This window comes from Geotrypetes seraphini, chromosome 4 (assembly GCF_902459505.1).
Source record: "Geotrypetes seraphini chromosome 4, aGeoSer1.1, whole genome shotgun sequence".
Classification (NCBI taxonomy): domain Eukaryota; kingdom Metazoa; phylum Chordata; class Amphibia; order Gymnophiona; family Dermophiidae; genus Geotrypetes; species Geotrypetes seraphini.
The window spans coordinates 176954094-176977203 of NC_047087.1; the positions used below are offsets into that span (position 1 = coordinate 176954094).

General features: G+C 40.9%; 1 protein-coding gene across 13 annotated transcripts in view; it reads left to right on the forward strand.

The window, feature by feature from the left end:
* CNOT1 (CCR4-NOT transcription complex subunit 1) overlaps nt 1-23110 on the forward strand; it is a 1050915-nt gene that overhangs the window by 763429 nt on the left and 264376 nt on the right. For all 13 annotated transcript variants that reach the window (XM_033940598.1, XM_033940586.1, XM_033940591.1 and 10 more), the window contains one exon: nt 14320-14424. In XM_033940598.1, coding sequence (XP_033796489.1) covers nt 14320-14424 — 105 coding nt within the window. The remainder of the gene's footprint in view (nt 1-14319; nt 14425-23110) is intronic.

The following is a 23110-nucleotide window of genomic DNA, read 5'->3' on the forward strand; positions in this document are numbered from 1 at the left end:
TGCCTATTCACTACAAAAATCAACCATCGGTCTCCATATCTTAAAAAAATTTTTATAACTTCCTTTCTGAATTGCAATTGCTCTTTCCATCTTGTAAATATGACACAGGGAATTCCACCAAAACGTATAATTGAGATTACTATAATTTTTCCAGTTGTTAGTAATATGTTGCAGAGCAACACCCGTCATTATCATCAAAAGCTTATTGTTATGTGCTGATAATTGACTTTTTTTTCTCATAGACATACCGAACAGAATAGTATCATATGATATTTCCACATGATTTTCCAATAAGCAATTTATTTGAGACCAAATTGAATTCCAAAAATTCCTAATGCAGGGGCATTAAAAAATTAGATGATCCAATGTCCCCACTTCTAGATTACAGTGCCAGCATCTATTAGATTTAGAGCTATCCAACTTTTGTAAACGAACTGGGGTCCAAAAAGCTCTATGTAATAAAAAGAACCAAGTTTGTCTCATAGATGCTGACACTGTACATCTCATTCTCCAAGACCAAATTCGTGGCCATTGAGAAGCAGAAATATTATGCTTAATCTCAATGCTCCAAATGTCTCTCGGACCAGTTTTTGGCTTTTTATTTAAAAATCCAGATAATAATTTATACCACTGTGCGGCTAGGTGTCCCATGAAATCAGCCTAGAAACATAGGAACTCCAAACTATATTGAGTATTAAGAGTTTTCCATTCAGGGAACCCCAACTGAATAGCCTGCTTCAGCTGCAACCATTTAAAACTTTGTGATTTATCAAGACCAAATCTAATTTGCAACTGTGTAAAGTCAAGCAGTTTACCATTTAAAATAACATCATTTAAAGTTCTTATGCCTGCTATAATCCAATGGTTCCATAAGATTTGAGCTCTGCCAATTCGAATCTTGGAGTTTATCCATAAAGATTGATTTGTTGATTTGCTTATTGGAATAGGTGTTAGATTACTCTCAAAGTTTTCCATGTATCAATCAAAATTCTGTTCTGTTTATATCTTCTAGGCATTTTTATACTAACAACATGAACTAAATGTAAAGGAAACATTAGACGCCACTCCAAATATAACCAATCTGGAGCATTATCATAGAGTTCTGGGAGGATCCAATACATACCCTGGCTTAAAATATAGGCTTGATGGTACCTATAAAAATTTGGAAATTTAACCCATCGCTCCTCAATTGGCTTTTGTAGAGATACTAGAGCAATCCTAGGTCTTTTACCCAGCCAAATAAATTTCGTAAGAATACCATTAAGTTTTTTATAAAATGACCCCTGAAAAAATATTGGTATCATACTCATTTGGTAACAAACTACAGGCAGAATCATCATTTTAATTGTTTGCACTCTCCCCCACCATGAAAGATGTAACGGATTCCAATGCTCACATATTTCTGTTATTTTTTTTTAATAAAAGTTTTTTATTCTCTTTCAAAGTGTCTTCCAGCGTCTTTTTTATCATTATATCTAAATATTTTAATCCCTCTTCTTTCCAGGTAAATGAAAAAGCATCAAATAAACCTTAAGAGGAAGAATCTCAGACTTATTCCAATTGATTTTATATCCTGAAAATTTTCCAAATGTATTAATCAACTCCTATAAACATGGAATGGTAGATTCAGGATTCCTCAAATACAGCAATATGTTATCCGCATATGCTGAAACTTTATATTCTCTATCAGAAAAGAGAATACCCTGTATTCATTATGTTTGTTGAATGGCCAATAACAAGGGTTCTAATACAATATCAAAAAGCAAAGGAGATAACGGACAACCCTGTCTAACCCCCCTCTGCAAAGTAAACCGATCAGAGAAACTATTATTAATGTTCAATCTTGCAGAAGGGGAGCTATACAAAGCTTGAATCATTTGAATAAATCCTGGACCAATACCAAACCAACCAAGTGCTTGATACATAAAAGACCATTCAACTCTGTCAAACGCTTTTTCCGCATCTAAAGAAATGGAAAAAACCGGATCTGCAATTTCTTTAGATAAATTTAACATATGAAAAGCCAATCTAGTATTATCCGAGGAGTGTCTTTTTGCCTCGAAACCAGTTTGATGCATATCAATGATAAAAGGGAGAGCCTTAGCTAATCGTAAAGCCAAAAGTTTACCATCCACATTTATTAATGAAATGGGCCTGTAATTTGCAACCAAAGTAGGATCTCTATTTGGCTTTGGCAAAACAATTGTTACTGATTCCGCCATAGTACCTGTAATACATCCCTTAGACCAGGGGTGCCCACACTTTTTGGGCTTGCGAGCTACTTTTTAAATGACCAAGTCAAAATGATCTACCAACAATAAAATTAAAAAAAAAAACCACAAAGCACACTGTATGCATAGAAAATGTTAATCATCATTCCTATTCCAGGGTTTTTCAAAGAGGACAAAGCAGATGACTCTAAGCACTATCACCTCAGTAACAACCATACAAAAATAGACAAATATACCCCCTCCTTTTTTACTAAACCACGATAGCAGTTTTTAGCGCAGGGAGCTGCGCTGAATGCCCAGCGCTGCTCTCGACACTCATAGGCTCCCTGCGCTAAAAACCTCTATTGCGGTTTAGTAAAAGGGGACCTTAGTGTAAAATATAGACAGCAGATATAAATTCAGACACATTTTGATCACTAAATTTAAAATAAAACCATTTTCCCTACCTTGTCTGGTGATTTCATGAGTCTCTGGTTGCACTTTCTTCTTCTGACTGTGCATACAATCTTTTTTCCCTTCTTTTAGCCTGTATGCTTCTTCTCCTCCAGACCTCATTCCTTCCCCCCAACTTTTCCTTCCTCTTCCCTGCCTTTTCTTTCTCTCTGCCTCCCTTTCATTTTTTTCTGTTTCTCTTCTTTCCTTCTGTCTCCCTGCCTGCCCTTTTTCTTTCTTTCTCCCTGCCCTCCCCCAAGCCACTGCCACTGCCATTACCATCGGGGACCAGGACCCAAACGCCACCAATAACAGGCCCCAAGCTCTCCCTGCTTCGGCCAACCAGCATTCCTCTCCCCGACGTCAATTCTGCCGTCGGGAAGAGGAAGGCTGATCAGCCCAAGATCGTGATCAACCTATTGGGGGAAATGCTGCCGGGTCCTGCCTTCGCGGAAACAGAAAGTAGGCAGAACCCGGCAGGAACAAGAACAAATGCTTCACTAACCTGTCTCCCGCATTAGCCCGTAGCGAACGCTTGCTTCAGGGCTCTCAACATGTGCGTGCCGGCTTCCCTTCTCTCCCCCTCCCCGGACATAACTTCCTGTTTCGGAGGGAAGAGAAGAGAAGCCTGCACGCACACGTTAGAGCCCGGAGCATAAGTTCGCTAGGGGCTGAAATCTCCAAGCCGGTTTTTTTTAATGTTCAGCAGCGGCAGATGACAGCTGGGCGGACCGCCCAGCTAAAAGGCCCTAGGGAGAACACTGGAGAGGAAGGCTGATCGGCCCGTAGACCAGGACGGCAACACGAGTGCGATCGACTCGAGTTGCCTTCCTGAGCTACTGGTCGATCGCGATCGACGAGTTGGGCACCCCTGCCTTAGACAATTGGGATTTAAATAAATTTAATAATTGAGGTAATAGAGAAACTTGAAATGATTTGTAAAATTCCACTGTAAATCCATCCCCATCTGGAGCGGATCCAACTCTAAGAGATTTCAACGACGTTTCTAATTCTTTTAATGATATAGGCTCATCTAAACTCCTTTTTATATGATCTGGAACTTTCGGAACAATAATTACATTTTAAAAATCTATACCATCCTTCTCTTTACCCTCATAAGATTTAGAAGAGTATAGTTCTTTATAAAACTTTAAAAATTTACTTAAAATGCTCTCAATTTGAGAGCATCTCACCTTTCTCATCTTTAATTGCAATAACTTTTGTTCTTCTTTTCTTTGCTTTAAGGTAATTAGCCAATAACCTACCCGCCTTATTCGAATTTCCATAATACAAAGTTTGTTGACAAAAAAGGTCCTTCCTTATCAATTTTGACGCTAATTCATTATAATTACCTTTTGCTTTTAATAAATCTTGTAAAGTGTCATGTTCCCATTTATTTATCAATTTAGCTTCCAAAACTTTAATTTCTCTTTCTAACTTAGAATATTGATTCTTAATTTGTTTCCTAATATAAGCAGAGCAAGAAATAATATTACCTCTTAAAGTAGCCTTAAAAGCATCCCAAATATTTTCCATTGAAATTTCGTCTGATAAATTATCTTGAAAATATTCATTAATTTTTAATTTTAATTAATCTAAAAATTTTGTATCAACAAGCAATGTGTTATCAAATCTCCAAATAGGTCTACTATACTCTTGCTGATCTATTTGAAGCTCAATCCATACACCCCCATGATCAGATATAATAATTGGGTCTATAAAAGCTTTTAACACTTGTTGAACTAAATGAGTTGAAACAAAAATATAATCAATTCTAGAAAAAGACTTATGAACTTGTGAACAAAAGGAAAATTCCCGATCATTAAAATGAAGAATACGCCATATATCTTTTAAATCATATGAATTTACCAAATTGTCTAACCCTAATGATTTTATATCTCTACAAGGTTTTTTATCTAATAATGGATCCATAACAGCGTTAAAATCTCTAGCTACAACCAATTTGGAAGCAGCCAGTGGGAGTAACAATCTCCCACTTCTTAAAGAATCTTAAACAATCTTAAAGAATTAATTTTGATTCGAATTAGGGGCGTACAAATTAAACAAAGCTAGGGTATTATTTCACATTCTCATCTCTACATGGACCCATCGTCCCTTTGGATCTGAACCTACCATTTTAAAATTAGCAGTATATTTCTTATTAATAAGAATAGCTACCCCTTCCTTTTTCCCATCAGCAGGAGCAAAAAAACAATGTTTCACCCAATTCTTTTCCAATTTTTTTGATTCTAATTTAGACAAGTGAGACTCTTGGATGTAATAAATATCCGCATTCTGCTTTTTTAAGAATGCTAATATTTTATTCCTTTTAACCTGATGGTTGAGTCCATTCACATTTAAAGAAAAAATTTTAAAGTTACTCATAACCTTTTTTATAAGAATAATCTAACAAAAATAAGTAAATCAAATTATTCCACAGTTCCTGAATATGCATCATTTTCCAAAATTCTAATTTTTTATACAAAACCTTATACCTGTAACCCCAACCCTCCCTATCCCACCCCCACCCCCCTTATTCATCATTGAGAACTTGAAAACGCACTTTTGATGGTAAGTACTGAGATGTACCCCACAAGCTTAAACATTGCAAATAATTATATCAATATAATAAGCCAAAAAAGAATTGAGTGCATATATCATTCATTAATCAGCGATTATTACATATCCTTATTTAAGAAATAAAAAATCATTATACTACATCTCATACATTTTAATTTCATTCAAATGAGATGACATATATATATTGGATTATTAAAGATTCATCTCTCAAATTAACTCTTCTTAAAACTGCAAAGATAAGTTAAATTAATAATAATTTCATTTGAAATAAGGAAACCTATTTCTCTCAAAACATTTCCTCCCTAATATAATACCATCTTTTGCATCTTATTTTAATTAACTAATATGTGTTATCTTCTTTTAAACTCTTACCACAAAATAATATCATCTTCCCATCCATAACATAGATTCCTCAATATAATGAACAGAATAATTATATAATACACATCTCTCAAAAAACAAATATGTTATCAGAATTCTCATCTAACTCTTCATAAAATGCTGTCCAAAGAACAAACACACAGTGTTCTTAATATATTTCAAATTCTAATGCACTTGTAATACTTCCTTGTTTTCTGTGACCCGGAAGTAAAGAAGCAATCCTAAATAAACCCTAATGAGACTATAAACTAAAAATAAAACAAAAGAAAGCAAAGCAGCAAATGATACTAAAACAACTAAACACTTTCCATATCATTGTATTTTCCCCCACTTTTTCATCTCAAAAACTGAGAGATACTCAGAACATTCCCTGTTTGTTGCTGTAGTTACATCGTATTTTTCACCGATCACTTGGGCTCTTCCAGCACTGCTGCAAAATAGCATTATGAAGACGGATTGCCAGGAACCATTCTCCAAGTAAGAAGCACAATGTAAAGTTTTTCTTTGTAGATTCCTAAGAATTTTCCTATATGCCCCTAAATAAATCCTCAGCGTTTTTATTAAAAACAGGGCACACTCATACCATATAGCGCATTTAGAACAAGATGATATAATAGAATCTGCACAGAAAGAAATTCTCTAATTTACATATCTTCCTCCATCTTCTTTCCAAGTAATCCAAATAGGATGTTAATTAATATTACTGCGTGTTTGAGGACAGTTAATTCAGTTGAATTCAAAAAGGATTCCATTTCTCCAAACATAAAATATAAACATATCTTAACTTTATCTTTTTACTTCCTTTTTTCTTCTTTTCTTTTCAATCCTTCAAATAAAAAAGTACTAGTCCATTGGAACTTTTTATCTTCATCTTATGATATCATCAAATGCTCACAATCATCTAAAAAGTCTTTCAATTTGTCAGGACAATCAAAATTCATGGTTTTATTGGCATAGGTTACCCTCATTATAGCAGGGTATAATAAGCCAAACTTAGCTCCTAATTGCCTCACTTGTGGCCGTAAATCCAACATTTTTTTTCCTTTTATCAGCAGTGGCCTTAGCAAAATCCGGAACTATGTGAATTTTTGCGTCCTGATATTTTAAGTTCTTATTTTCCTTTGCAAGCTTTATGATTTCCATCACCTGTTGGTGCCTTAACAGCTTAAAAATAAAAGGACGTGGTCTTAAATCCATGCCAACTCTTCTAACAGGAATCCTCTGAGCTCTTTCAAACTCTAAAGGAAATTTTAATTTGAGTGGTAAAATCTTAGGAAGAAACTGTTCAAGAAAGGTGATGGCATCATTATTTTCAACACCTTCAGGGAGACCAATAATTCTCAAATTATTCCGTTTTTCCCTGTTAATAATATCTTCCATTTCTTTAGAGAGAAATTCCACTTTTTCTTTATACATTTTACATTTCTTTAACTCAGCTTCATTTGCTGACTTTCTTTTTTCCATCTGGTCCATTTTTAGTTCAAATCTTTCCATTCTCGCTGTGAGACTTTTCATTTCTTTTTTCACCTCCTTCAGATTTTTAGCATTGTCCGAAACTATCTCAGTTATTAGTTTCAGTTGAGCAGAAATGTCACCATTATCCTCTTTCGGCAATGGCACTTTCACAGGATCCAGCTTTGATCTTTTAGCACCTCCACCACTTGTGCTAGCTCCTTCGTTCTCCATCTGTTTATTTGTAGCCATAACCAGACTTGAAATCACTAAAATAAAACTAAATTAGTGACTTATTATTTCCTTCAGAAAGCTTGTGATATCAGAGCTCACTCAGCACTCAACCATCCCATCGGCTGCGCTTCCAAGCCACGCTCCCCAATACAGCAAAAATATTGAGAAATGTATATATATTTTGAGATGAATAAAATAATACCCACCCACATCCCTTCCTAACAGTGTTTTACTTTAAAATGAAATAAATCTACTTAATGAAATCTCCTTATGATCCGATGACGATTGAACATGTAAAGTTTAGAGTAATGAAATTTATTGAACTCTTAAGTGTTGTTGCTGAGAATCATTTAAATCAGTGTTCTTCAACCTTTTTACACCTATGAACCGGTGGGAAAAAAAAATTATTTTGTGGACCGGCAAACTACTAGGACTGAAATTTAAAAACCCCGTTTCCACCCCGTCTCCGTGAGCTCGGTCCTCGCAAACCATCTGATCCCATCAGCACAAGCCTCAGTTATGATTGTGTACTGAATGTATTTTATTAAAGTATAAAAAGAAACAATATTCTGTACAATTGTCATTTTATAAATACAAATAATACAGAGCAAGGATCAACAAAACCCCTGTCTCCCCTCCCCTTCACATATGTCCCCTCTACTATCAAGAAAACTGAATAAGACAAATTATTACAGAATGCTACACAGAAATATCATGCTAACAGAATACCACAGTCACACATAGCAGGAATAGGGTTAGGGGAGTGCAACTAGGGCAACTTCCCCCCTGGTCAGAGAGCCCTAAGCCACTGCCTGGGCTTTGCAGTCCCCAGTTATGTCTAACACCAGCTCTAGCATAATATATATTTCATTTCAAATCTGATATATTCTAATCACAAAATAGAAATAAAATTATTTTTTTCTACCTTTTGTTGTTTCTGGTTTCTGCTTTCATCTTATTTTCACTCTCTTCCTTCCATCCTTCCAGCGTCTGCCCTCTCTGTCTCTTCAATCCAGCATCTGCCCCTTCCATCTACTGTCTGACCTCTCCCCCTTCCATATGGTATTTGTCTTCTTTCTATGCCCCCCTCCCCTTTCCATCCAGTCTATGCCCCCCTCCCCTTTCCATCCAGCCTATGCCCCTCTCTCCTTTTTATACGATTCATTCCACCTTCACTGCTCTCTTTATTTTTATCTCTCCTACACCAGATCTAGCATTTTTGTCCCTCTCAATTTCTCTGCTGACCTCCTTCCCATCTCTATCCTGTCTCTCCCCTTCCCCTCCTCTAATCTCCCTGCAAGCTGTTTCCTTCCTTTTTTCTTCTCCCTTCCCTCCTCCCCCTGTCCAGCAGTAACTCTCTTCCCTTTCCTTTCCCTCCTCCCCTCTCAGCAGCATCTCTCCTTCTCCCTCCCTCCAGGTCCAGTAGCAGCTATCTCTTTTTTCCCCTTGCCCAGCAGCTTCCCAGACTCCTTTCCCTCCTCCCCTCCCAGCAGCATCTCTCCTTCTCCCTCTCCAGGTCCAGTAGCAGCTGTCCCTTTTTCCCCTTGCCCAGTAGCTTCCCAGACTCCTTTCCCTCCTCCCCTCCCAGCAGCATCTCTCCTCCCTCTCCAGGTCCAGTAGCAGCTGTCTCTTTTTCCCCTTGCCCAGCAGCTTCCCAGACTCCTTTCCCTCCTCCCCTCCCAGCAGTATCTCTCCTTCTCCCTCTCCAGGTCCAGTAGCAGCTGTCCCTTTTTCCCCTTGCCCAGCAGCTTCCCAGACTCCTTTCCCTCCTCCCCTCCCAGCAGCATCTCTCCTCCCTCTCCAGGTCCAGTAGCAGCTGTCCCTTTTTCCCCTTGCCCAGCAGCTTCCCAGACTCCTTTCCCTCCTCCCCTCCCAGCAGCATCTCTCCTTCTCCCTCTCCAGGTCCAGTAGCAGCTGTCCATTTTTCCCCTTGCCCAGCAGCTTCCCAGACTCCTTTCCCTCCTCCCCTCCCAGCAGCATCTCTCCTTCTCCTTCTCTAGGTCCAGTAGCAGCTGTCCCTTTTTCCCCTTGCCCAGCAACTTCCCAGACTCCTTTCCCTCCTTCCCTCCCAGCAGCATCTCTCCTTCTCCCTCTCCAGGTCCAGTAACAGCTGTCCCTTTTTTTCCCACCATGCCCAGCAGCTTTCTCCCCTTTCAGCAACTCTCCTTACTTGCCAGTGCTGCGATTCAGTAAGGCAGCCTCGGGTCTTTTGTTGGGTTGCACCGCTTCTGAGGAAAGCGGAAGTTGCATTATCAGAGACGGCCCGACTCAGCAAAAGCTCCAAGGCTTCCTTCCTGAATCGCTGCGCTTGTAAGGAGAGCCGCTGGGAGGGAAGAAAGCACAGTCTGAGGCTCCCCATTATCTCTCCGGCCCTGTGCTCCTCAATCTTGCCGGTCCTGCACGGACCGGCAGGAAATTGAAGATGTTGATCTCGCCAGTCCTGTGCGGACTGGCAGAAATTTTCCGCGGACTGGCGGTTGAAGAACTGTGATTTAAATCATTCTAGGGTGTTATCTAATAAGGGATCTATGAAGTTTACGCTCCCTAAATATTTCATATTTGTATAGACCATAGTCCAGTCAATTATGGCATTTACATGTTCATATTAGCTCTGATTGCATCCCAATTTCATTGTGTTAATTTGTATACATAAATTTTTATTTCCTTATAAATCTTGCATTTAATAACATTCTCATCTTCAGGTTGACTTGCAATTTCTCTTCTATAAACACATCCAACATTGGACTAGTGTCATGCTGTAAATTACATTTCCCACTAATACATTTCTTCTCTCTGTCCTTAACCTCACTTGTTTTCAGGAAAAGCTCCTAGTATTTTATTCATTCATTTATTTATTTATTTATTAAAGGCAATAACTCTCCCTAATATCTCTTCTCTCTTAAACTATCTTTAAGATAGTAAATAGTACACATCTCTTGCATACATGCAACGGAAGAAACTGTCGCATAATCAATTTATGTATCATCACTATAGTATAAGTCTCAGAAGCAGCGAAAAGTCTGAAAGAATGCTTGTATCTCAAAGCTGCAAACAGATAGTAAAGTCAGAACAAGGAAGAAAAAGTGTATCACACACTTACTTACAATAGAGGGATAATTTCAAAACATATGGGAGACTCGTAAGAATAGAACAGACAAGGAATATAAATGTTCTCATCATTAAGCAGGGATAGGAAGGAGAGATTTCCCTTAGTGTCTCAGGCCCAAAGACATACACAGGCATAAAGAAATAAGGCTCTCACAGTGAACATGAGAGAGATAGAAAATACAGTACTGGAAAAAATTAAATGAAGGCAGAAGCACAGTACTTAAAATACAGTTCTAGCACTTGCATAGTTGTTGGGCAAAATAAAACAGCTATTTGATGGGACAAAAATAACTAAGGATCTTGGGTCTATTCATACTATGACCCAATTAAAAATATTCTATGAAAAAGGATGAGTAAAGACAGTCAGGTTAAACAGGCATCAGAAAGATAGAACAGGACAGAACCAAACCATAGGCACTACTTAAATGGAATAGGCATAGGAAAACTTAGATGATATTCAGTACTCTGCATCCAAAAGCTGTGTCCTTTCTTAATTCTCTAAAACTAAACTAAAACATAACCTTATATTCCAGGTCTTCAACAAAGGAAGCTCGACGCGGTTAACAATAAATTTAAAAAAAAAAAGTAAACTGAAATACAAGAGTTAGTTTTCAAAATGTTTAGCGAATAAAAAAGTTTTTAGAAGTTTACGGAAGAGTTGGAAGGAACTGGGACACCTCAAAATTAGGGGAAGTTCATTCCATAGTTGGGGAAATTTAAACACCAGAGAGTTGCTAAAATTCTTAACTCCTTGAATTCCTTTCCTAGAAGGAAGAGAAAGTTTAAATCGATGAATGCCTCTCGCATTTGAAAATCTGTAAACATTCCATAGCAGAGGAACAAGAGGAGCAAAGATGCCATGTAAAATCTTAAAACCAATACATAAACACTTAAACTGAATTCTAAAATAAACCGGGAGCCAATGGAGAGCGAAAAGCAAAGGAGTCACATGGTCGTATTTGCTCTTTCCATAGATCATCTTTGCGGCGGTATTCTGAATCAATTGTAGTCTTTGAAGGCAGTGATGTCAAGATAAATGGTATTACAATAATCTAACCGGAATAATATAATAGATTGGACCAAAACAGAAAAATGATGTTGATGGAAAAGAGATCTGACTTTCCTCAACATTCGTAAGCTGAAAAAACATTTTTTAACCAGAGGGTTTAATTTGATCCTTCAAAGTAAGAGAAAAATAAAAAAGTATTCCCAGAATCTTAGAGGAGAACTCAATTTGTATCTAAAAACTTCTATAGGCCTCTATTTCTAAAAGCACATCTTAATTCTTTGTCTTTCTACACCTTAATAACTAATAACCTTTATTCTTTCAAACTTCTGCAAATGTCCAATCAATATATTTCAAAAACAGTTCTTTTCTTTTCTGGGGTAAGGCCCTCCACATTTACCCCCTCTTCTACTAAACCACACTAGCAGTTTTAGTGTGGGCAGCCGCGCAGAATGGCCCGTGCTGCTCCCGACGCTCATAGAGTTCTTATTAGTGTCGGGAGCAGTGCTGGTAATTCAGCGCAGCTCCTGGCGCTAAAACCACTAGCGTGGTTTAGTAGAAGAGGCCCTTAGTCTTTATTGGGGTCTTTCCCTCGTCTGATCACCCCACACCCAGGGGATCACACTCAGTGGTTAACACAGTGCACGGAACAAAAACAAATCGGAACAAAATAGGCACAAGAAAAACAGGACAGCTCAAAAAGAATGAGGCCTGTAAGTCTAGCTGTCAGACATCATTGTATCAAATACTATGATTATTTCCATACACTTTCTTCTGGGATAAAACCCATCCTCCAATTGCTCAATGGTGCCTCAGCCTGCCGGTACAAACGAGGCAGGTTTGATGAGGCTCGGAGCAGCAGGTGTGGGAGCCTGGAGAGACTCAGATGAGGTCGATGGTGAAGCACCCTTCGAGGACGAAAGCTCCATCGAAGACTCCATGCTGTAAAGCTGCTCCCACAAGATGCAACGATGCTTGAAAGCACGGGCTGTAAGTGTTGAGCAAGGCTGGCACGATTTCGGGAGATGTTGAGGCCTAAGACACTGAAGACAGCGTCGATGAGGGTCCGTCAGTGAAATCACGCGCTGGCACTTGGAACACTTTTTAAAACCGGTTGCAGGCCGGGACATAGGCCGAAAAAGCTCCGCCGCAAGATCGAAGCCGCGGGGTTGTGGCCACGTGGCCTGCCTGGTTGAACGGATGGAAGAAATTTTTTTTTTTTTTAAAATAAGAAAGCACGATGGAAATCAGCGATTATGAGAAAAATAACCCAAAACCACAGACTTAAGAAGGCACAAGTGAAAATACTTCACGCAGAGAGTCGAAGACGGACGTCTCGGCTCCGCGGAAAAGTAAGAACTGAGGAGACGCGCCCTACACTGGGCGGGAAGGCACTCGCGCATGAACGGTGAGGGCGACTCGAATCTTCGATTTTCTTCAAGCAAGACTGCTTGTGAGGCGTCCGCATTGGGGCTCCGTTGGATCACGTCACCCACTTATGAGAATAGCTGCCTGCTGTCCCTGGATAACAACTGTTACGGTAAGTAACTGTGCTTTCTCTTTCCTCCCCCACCGGCAGCATCTTTTCCTCCCTTCCTAATCCCCGAGCCCATGAAGCATCTGTCCTTCCCAACCCGTGCAGTATTTTTTCTTCCTTGCCTTCCCATCCTCCCACCCTTTGCAGCATATGTTCTTCCCCCCAAGCGGGATCCTGTGGCATGACCTCTTTCTAGCTCCCGACTTCCCCACCTACCTCCTCCCTGGCCGCTGTAATTTTATATTTTCGGTCAGCAGAGGCAATGAGGCGAACCTGCTGTCATCAGCCTGCTCTGAAAGTCTTCATTCTGCAGCGACTTCCTGTTCCCATGTAGGTGGGACACTGCAGAATGAAGGGTTCTGGGGCAGGATGACAACAGCAGACTCGCCTTGTTGCTGCCAGCTGCCCAAAGATTTAAATTATATTTGCTGGGGAGGAGGTATGTGGGGGAGTTGGGAGAGCCATAACTGATTCTTCTGATCTCTGACCACCAAATTTTTTTTTTTTTGGGGGGGTGGGGAGGGCGGGGGGAAGCCATGACTCCTGTACCAACCTTGTTCCGACGCCTATGCTTCCCATAAACCCCAGCCCATTCAGCATCCTTCTCCCTCCCTTCCCATGGGTGTTCTTATTACCTTCCTCTGGGTCCAGCCACACTTGCTCTCTTCAGGTCACTGACAGCATTCCTTCCTACACGCAGCCGGCGGCTAACCTAGAAGCCTTCCCTCTCATGCATTTTACTTGGGAACTGGGTTGGCCACCATTGGAAACAGGATACTGAGTTTGATGGACCTTCACTCTGTCCCAGTATGGCAGTTCTTATGTTCTTATGAAATGAAGAAAAGGTCACAATACAAATGAGACCCAAAGGGACCTATTACTGCATGAGATTACTGCTGCAAGGCTGACAGAGCACAGTTGTGAAAATGGATTCAAGAAGGGGAGGAAGGGAAAGCACAGGAAAAAAAATGAGTTTTCATGGTTTTAAATCTCATAAAGATACTTACTGTACCTGAACATTACTTAACCTTGTACTACTACTACTAGAAAGGCATAATAAGATAAATCCCAAAAATAAAAGCACTTTTCTTTCTGTTCTCTGAGGGTTATATTGCAAAAGGTATCTACAAAATAGAAATCTCTAATTCTTCCACTATCACTCATGGAAATATTGAACAAAATTGACTCTAGGTCAAAGTGCTAGGGTATCTGTCATCCTGTACTTAGTTTAAATTTCATTTACAGTTTTGTTTGTACCTCCAGTCTGTAATTTAATCCAGTATTCTTGAGGATGATCTTGACAGATTTACTATTGGTATTTAAAAAAGCTGATTTCCTTTTCCTCTTGCTTTTTGCAGGAATTTGAGTTGAGAAAACATGCAAGACAGGAGGGACGTCGATACTGCGATCCTGTGGTGTTAACCTATCAGGCAGAACGGATGCCTGAACAGATTAGGCTGAAGGTAAGAACAGACGAGCTGTGATGTATCTCATAGACCATTAGAATGTAGTACTGTTAAAAAAACTCTAACATGGAAACTTACCATATACTTGCAAGGATGTCAAACGTATAGAATTATATCCTAGTCCTAGAGAGATCAGATCATTATATTGTTCTTTATGGTAAATCTTTTGTATTAACAAAAACAAGTATACAAAATATAACAAACCATTGTGATACAAATTGTCCAGAAATCTTACACAAAGTGCTACCTGACACATTCCAGTATCTCAGTGTCTCTCAAATTATGTGCCATGGCACAGTAGTGTGTCCCGAAGAGATTAAGGGTGTGCCACGAGAGATTCCAGAATTTTCCTTTATTTTAAAAAAAATCCCTTCATGAATATACACTAGAATAGATGACATGTACATTGCGTATGCATGCGTTTGTCAATGTTGTTAGTGTCTATGTGTGGACGAATATAACCTCTCAGACCAGCATCATTCTTTGACATGATTGGTCCTTGAAAAACGGCAAGTAATTTTAGTTTTATTTTTTCATGCGGTAGTTATCCTAACTTGAGTAACAAAGCAATCTAGTCTTTGTTACCATTTGGATCTATGACACGGTGACTATTTCCCACAGCTAGCCGCAGGTTGCCACAAGTAACCCATAGGAATGGGGGAAAAATTAACTGGTTGCTGTGAGTACGGGGACGAGGCTTTTCACTGCTCCGTGGAGTGGTGATTGGCCTTGTCCCCGCAGTAAAGGATCTGCCACCAGTCACCTCCCTTTCCACCCCTCCTGGTCAGGAGGCTCCCTCCATCCCTATTGTGGGTCCCTCCCTTGCACCCTCCCTCTCTCTTGCTTGCGATTATGGTTATCTTAAAAAAAAATCCCTATGATTCCCCCTTTGCGCCTCAAGGGCTTCTTATAAGCATTTATAGCGAACTTCCGGTGACATCACCAAACCTAATGGCAGGTTAGAGACGGAGCTCTGAACTCGAAGAGCAAATTCTTCCTTCCCGGAGCATGTTTGAGCCTGCGATGAGCGTAGTTTTAGTACTAAGCACTACCGAAGGGTGTGTGTGAGCAACTAGGCTGGCAAAAAAGAAAAGCGAGGAGGGGAGACCACATGATAAAGTGGCAGACAAATGCGGCCTGCGCCATGTGCGTGGGGCCTCCAGCATGTCTATGCATGATTCCAGAGATAGCGGGTCGGAAAAGGAGTCGGAGCGGGGCGCCTCTCCGAGATTGCAGCGCATGGACTCCACGGCAGCAGTCACTAAAGTGGACCTCCAGCAGTGGGCCTGCAACATTAAGAATGAGGTGGTGGCGGTGAAGGGAAAGATCAAAGACGCTGTGAAGGAAATTAAGCAGGACCTGGCAGACCTCATGAGGAGGGTGGAAGACACTGAGCATCGCTTCAGTGAGCAGGAAGATGTTCAGGAGCTAAGCAGGGCATTTGAGGCGACCTAAAAGAACTTGCAGGACTGAGTTGCCCATGTGGAAGACCTTGAGAACAGGTCATACAGAAATAATGTCCACATTCGCAGAGTGCCAAATACTGCGTAATATGTTGACTTTGTTTGGGTGGTGCAGGAAGTTTTCAGTGCAGTCTTTTCATCGGAGGGGAAACTCAGGACAATAACTTTGTGCTGAAAGTGGACAGGGCCCATCGAACTTTGGGACCCAAAAAGACCAAGTACCCCAGAGATATAATTGCCTGCATAACTTTATCGACAAGGATAAGATGGTGAGAAAAGCCAGAGACCTGGATACTTTTTTTTTTTTTCCAATTCTTTATTCATTTTATCATCTTACAACAAGTACACAATATTACATCATAAAAAATAAACACATCACTTGAATTTCTTACTAATATCATCCTAAATATATAAATTAATCCCTCCCCACCCACCCTTCTCTTAAATATTTCAATCAAAAATATCATATAAATATTATAAACTTATTTAATAATTAACCTTTAAAAAGAAATTTATACCATCCCCCCACCCCCCTATGTATAAATATACTATCAGTGAAAAATGATGTCTAATCATTACAATAATTTGCCAATGGACCCCAGATCTTTTTAAAATTGTTATAATTCCCATTCTGCAAAGCAATTACTCTTTTCATTTTATAAATGTAGCACAACGAATTCCACTAGAATGTATAATTAAGATTGTTATAATTTTTCCAGTTACTAGTGATATGTTGCATGGCAACTCCTGTCATTATCAATAAAAGTTTATTTCTTGATGATATTTGACTCTTTGTTCTCATAGACATACCGAACAGAATAGTATCATATGATAGAGCTACATGGTTTTCTAATAAACAATTTATTTGGGACCAAATTGATTTCCAAAAAGCCATGATATAGGGACAGTAAAATAATAAATGATCTAAGGTTCCTGCTTCCAGATTACAATGCCAGCATCTATTAGACTTAGAGCTATCCAACTTTTGTCATCGAACAGGGGTCCATAATGCTCTATGTAACAAAAAAAAACAAGTTTGTCTCATAGATGCGGACATTGTACATCTCATTCTCCAAGACCAAATTCGTGGCCATTGAGATGCAGAAATTTGATGCTTAATCTCAATGCTCCAAATGTCTCTAAGACCATTTTTTGGTTTTTTATTCATGAATCCAGATATCACTTTATACCACTGAGCGGCTTGGTGTCCCAAGAAATCCGCCTGAAAGCATAAGAACTCCAGACTATACTGATTATTGAGATTTTTCCATTCAGGGAACCCCCCCTGAATAGCCTGCTTCAGTTGCAACCATTTAAAACTTTGTGATTTATTAAGACCAAATTTATGTTGCAACTGTGAAAATTCAAGCAATTTACCATTTGAAATAACATCATTTAAAGTCCGTATACCTGCAATAATCCAATGCTTCCAGACGATTTTAAATCCGCCAATTTGAATCTTGGAGTTTATCCATAACGATTGATTTGTTGATTTATTTATTGGGTTAGGAGTTAAATTACTAACATACCTCAACGTTTTCCATGTATCCATCAAAATTCTGTTTTCTTTATATTTCCTAGGCATATTTCCTAGGCATGAGATAAATGTAGAGGAAACAAGAGTCGCCATTCTAAATACAACCAATCCAGAATATTTTCCATGAGTTCTGGGAGGACCCAATACATACCCTGGCATAAAATATAGGCTTGATGATACCTATAAAAATTTGGAAAATTTACCCCACCCTCCGCAATTGACTTTTGTAAAGATACTAAAGCAATTCTAGGCATTTTACCCAGCCAAACAAATTTTGTAAGAAAACCGTTTAGATTTTTATAAAAGGACCCTTGAAAAAAAACTGGTATACTCATTTGATAACAAACCACAGGCAATATCATAATTTTAATAGTTTGGACTCTCCCCCACCAAGAAAGATTTAAAGGATTCCATTGCTCACACATTTCTATTACTTTCTTTAATAAAAAATTTTTCATTTTCTTTTATTGTGTCTTCCAATGTATATTTTATTTTAATCCATCTTCCTTCCTTACAAATAAGAAAGAATCAAATAATCCTTTAGTACAATGCACATTAAGAGGAAGAATTTCTGACTTACTCCAATTTATTTTGGAACCTGAAAATTTTCCAAATGACCTGGATACTTTTGAGTGGAAGACACACAAGGTGGAAGTGTTTCAGGACTTGTCAGCGATTACTTTGCAGAGGAGACGGGACTTTCATCCGATGGTGATGGTCCTGAAGCAGAAAAACCTGAGGTATTGGTGGCTCTTTCCTTTTAGGCTCCTTATCACGATAAATGGAGCCCACGAGAGAGTTACTACTATAATGGAAGCGGGAGCGTTGTTAGGCAAAGAAGGCATGCTGAACGCAGAGGATCCAACCCCAGGGAAGCAAGCGGCTAAGAAATTGGAGAAGTTCCGATAGAGAGAAAGTGCAGTGCATTCCTGGCGTCAGGGGTCTGGAGGTTGGGAGATGACAGAGGCTACCGTGAGCATAGAAGATCGCCCGGATACCTGAGGAGGAGGGAAGAGAGATTGGCAGAGGTTCCTTGCCTGGCTGTTTTGGGCCATATTGGGACATTACAGTGAAATGGACCGTGTGTCTGGGGTTGGATGAGAGGGGTTTCTGGTATAATAATAATAACAGTTTATATACCGCAGGACTGTAAAGTTCTACGCGGTTTACAATGATTAGAAATGTTACAGATTGAGTGAATAAACAAAGTTACAGATTGAATGAATAAACAAAGTACAGATTTAGCGACAGGTGGTTCTTGCGCTCGGTTGTTAAGGACTAAGATTGAATAGGTTGGTTTCCTAAGTATTTCAGGAATAGATGTGTTTTCAGGCGTTTCCTGAATTCTCCATAGGTAGTAGGCACAAGCAATCTTTACCCCATAATGCTGCTTGATGTGCGAGAAGATGGGGGGGGTGCATGTGGTGATTGTGGGGTGCATCTGGAGGGAGGGAAGGAGGAGGGGGGCAATGGAATTTGGTGGGGTCACGAAGTCATGGAGGGGATGAGATTGTGGGAGTGGGGTTAGAGGGGGAGGTGAGGGAGGGGAAGGGCATGGGGTAGGGGTAGGTAACAGCAGGATTCTCAATGGGTGGAATTGGATTGGGAAGAGAGGGGAGGCTGTTGTAGGTTTGTCAACAAGTAGACATCGAGGAGGGAGTGGAAAACATGAAAAAGGATCTGCAAAAGTTAGAAGAATGGTCTAATATCTGGAAACTAAAATTCAATACAAAGAAGTGCAGAGTAATGCTTTTGGAGATTAGAAATCAGAAAGAGCCGTATGTGCTGGGAGGTGAGAGGCTGATATGCACGAATGGGAAGAGGGATCTTGGGGTGATAGTTTCTGAAGATCTAAAGGTGAAGAAACAGTGTGACAAGGCGGTCACTGTTGCCAGAAGGATGTTAGGCTGTATAGAGAGGATTGGCCAGTAGAAGAAAGAAGGTGTTGATGCCCCTGTACAGGTCGTTGGTGAGGCTCCACTTGGAGTATTGTGTTCAGTTTTGGAGACCCTATCTGGCGAAGGACATAAGAAGACTTGAAGCGGTCCAGAGGAGGGCAACAAAAATGGTAGGAGGTTTGCGCCAAAAGACGTATGAGGAGAGACTGGAAGCCCTAATTAAGTATACCCTAGAGCAGGGGTGCCCATAAGGTCGATTACGTAGAATGCCAGTATGACTGTTTGTTTTGGGGTGGGGATTTGGCTCTCTGGTGTATTGGTTGTATTATTTTGTGCTGTATTTGCCATTGTGAAAATTCAATAAATTTTTTTAAAATAAAATAAAAAAAAGAAAGGGGAGGAGGCAGGGAGAAAGAAAGAAAGGGTGGGGGCTGGGAGAGTGGAAGAAAAAGTTGGACTCATGGAGGGACACATGTTGGTTGGGGAATGGATTGAGATCTGGGGGAGAGGAAGCATGCAGGAGGCAGACTGATTTACAGTCAGAAGGAAGTACAACTCATGAAATCACCAGACAGCAAAGGTAGGAAAAATGATTTTATTTTAAATTTAGTGATCAAAATGTGTCCGAATTTATATCTGCTGTCTATATTTTGAACTATGGCCCCCTTTTAATAAACCGAGATAGCAGTTTTTAGTATAGGGAGCCTATGAGCGTCAGGAGCAGTGCGGGGCATTTAGCACAGCTCCCTGTGCTAAAAAACGCTATCAGAGTTTTGTAAAAGGGGAGGGGGTATTTTTGTCTATTTTTGTATAGTTGTTACTAGTGCTGCCCGATTCAGGAAAAAAAGATTCGATTCAGCCTATTGAATTGGTTTTTCGATTCGATTTTCCTTCCCAATTGGGTGTTTTTTTCAAACATCCTGGTGGGTTTATTTTACAGCCTCTTCACCCTCTTTGCTTTCTCCTAACCACACTGGCGAGGTGGTGTAAACAAAATCAACAAACAAAAAAGACTTTTCCTCTCTCTGTTAAATCCTAGCTCACATTTGCGGTCTGGCAGAATACACATTTCAAATCTGACAAATTGTAATCACAAAAGAGAAAATAAAATTATTTTACCTACCTTTTGTTGTCTGGTCATTATTCAAATCTTGTTGGTCCCAGGCTCTGGTTGTCTTCTGCCAGGGTCTCCTTCTTTCTTCTTTCTCTATGCTAACCATCCATCTGCCATCTCTGTCCTCTGGCATCTTTCCTTTTTTTTTGTCTCCCTCCACAGAGCTACCTTTTCTTAACTACCTTTTCATCCAGCATCTCTCTCCTCCTTCCCCACCACCCCAGGGTCAACCATATCTCCCTTTCTTTTCTCAACTATCCAGTATCTCTATCCCCCCTCCACACCATCCCTTGTGTCCAACTTCTCTCCCTTTCTGTTCCTTCCCTCCCTAAATCATATTGTCCATCATCTCTCTTCTTCTCTATTTTTAGACCCATTATTTCTTCCCCCCAAAGTCCAGCATATGAACATCTCTTTGAACCCCCCTTCCCTCCCTCCCTCCGTGTACTTCTACACCAGGGCCCCCTCCCATGAAGGTCTGTTTCTCCCTTGAAGGCCTGTCTCCCCCCTCTTGAAGGCCTGTCTCCCCCCCCTTAAAGGCCTGTCTCCCCCCCTTAAAGACCTAGAAACATAGAAAAAAGCAGCAGAAAAGGGCTATAGCCTACCAAGTCTGCCCATTCCAAGTATCCTCTTCCCTGAATTTACTCCCTTAAAGATCCCATGTGAGTATCCCATTTTCTCTTAAAATCCGTCACGCTGCTGGCCTTTATCACCTGGAGTGGGAGTCTGTTCCAATGATCCACTACTCTTTCGGTGAAGAAGTACTTCCTGGAGTCGCCATGAAACTTCCCTCCCCTGAGTTTCAGCGGATGCCCTCTGGTGGTCGAGGATCCCATGAGCCAGAAGATATCATCTTCTGACTCGATGCGTCCCGTGATGTACTTATATGTTTCAATCATATCTCCCCGTTCTCTTCTTTCCTCAAGTGAGTACAGCCGCAATTTTTTAAATCTTTCTTCATACGTGAGATCCTTGAGCCCCAAGACCATCCTGGTGGCCGTTCGCTGAACCGACTCGATCCTCAGCACGTCCTTTCGGTAGTGTGGTCTCTAAAACTGAACACAGTACTCCAAGTGAGGCCTCACCATGGCTCTGTACAACGGCATCATAACTAAAGGTCTCCTGCTGACGAAACCTCTGCGGATACACCCCATCATTTGTCTTGCCCTGGAGAAAGCCTTCTCCACTTGATTGGCAACCTTCATGTTCTCACTAATGATCACCCCTAGGTCGCGTTCCGCCATGGTTCTAACCAAGGTCTCACCTCTTAAAGGCCTGTCCCACCCCCCATACCGAAGGACTGCTCACACACACCCCTTCCCCGGAAGACCTGCGAGTTCCCCCTGGCCTTCCACCGGCTTCCCCCTCTGACGTCAGAGGAGGGGCGGGACCATGGCAGAGGAAACAGCTCCAAAGCTGTTAACAGACATCACTAACGCTGTGATCTTCTGTGCAGGCTACTCTTCAAAGGTAAAGGGGTGCGGGGAAGCCAGATGCCAAGGAGGGGGGGGGAACTGGATGCCAGGAGGGGAACTGGACAGCAGCACTTCGCAATTGACCCTTCCCCCTCGCCCTCTACAGCAGGTGCGGCAGCGGCCGGCCAATAAGAGCAGCGCTGCTGCTCCTGCTTTAGGGGGTGAGAGGGGAGGGTCAGCCAAATCGGGATGCCGATTTTTTTGTTATTTTAAATCGATTAGAATCGATTCACCCAAAGTGAATCGGTGAACAGATTCAAATCATGAATCGGGCAGCACTAGCTGTTACTGAGGTGATATTGCATATTTTAAAGTCATCTGCCTTGACCTCTTTAAAAAAAAACAAAACCCTGAATATAAATGATAAACATTTTCTTTGCGTACAATGTGCTTTGTGTTTTTTGAAATTTGATTGTTGGTAGATCATTTTGACTTGGTCATTTTTAAAGTAGCTCACAAGCCAAGAAAGTGTTGGCATTCCTGCCCTAGAGGAAAGGAGGGACAGGGGAGATATGATTCAGACATTCAAATACTTCAAAGGTATTAATGTAGAACAAAATCTATTCCAGAGAAAGGAAAATGGTAAAACCAGAGGCCATAATTTGAAGTTGAGGGGTGGTAGATTAAAGAGTAATGTTAGGAAATTCTTCTTTATGGAGAAGGTGGTTGATGCGTGGAATGCGCTCCCGAGGGATGTGGTGGAAAAGAAAACGGTGATAGAGTTCAAACAAGCGTGGGATGAATACAGAGGATCTCTAATCAGAAAATAATAGGTATACATTGAAGGAACTAAGGCCATTACTGGGCAGGCTTGCACAGCCTGTATCCCGTATATGGACATTCAGTTGAGGACGGGCTGGGGAGGGTTTTGATGGCTGGGATGGTTAAGATGGGCTGGAGCGCAACTCACTTCCTTGGACCGCGAGAGCCGCGTGCAGGGGAAGAGCAAGAGAGGCACAGAGGAGCAGGAGAAGGGCGGTAGGAGAGCCACGAAGAAGGGAGAAGGAAGGCAGCTTGGGGTAGTGGCGAGAGGGAGCTCCGCCCACCCCCACCGGGTCAGAGGCAGAGTCAGCGCCCGGGCTCCCCCTTAAAGGAGACGAGCCGGAGCGCGACTCACTTCCTTGGACCACGAGAGCCGCGTGCAGGGGAAGAGCAGGAGAGGCACAGAGGAGCAGAAGAAGGGCGGTAGGAGAGCC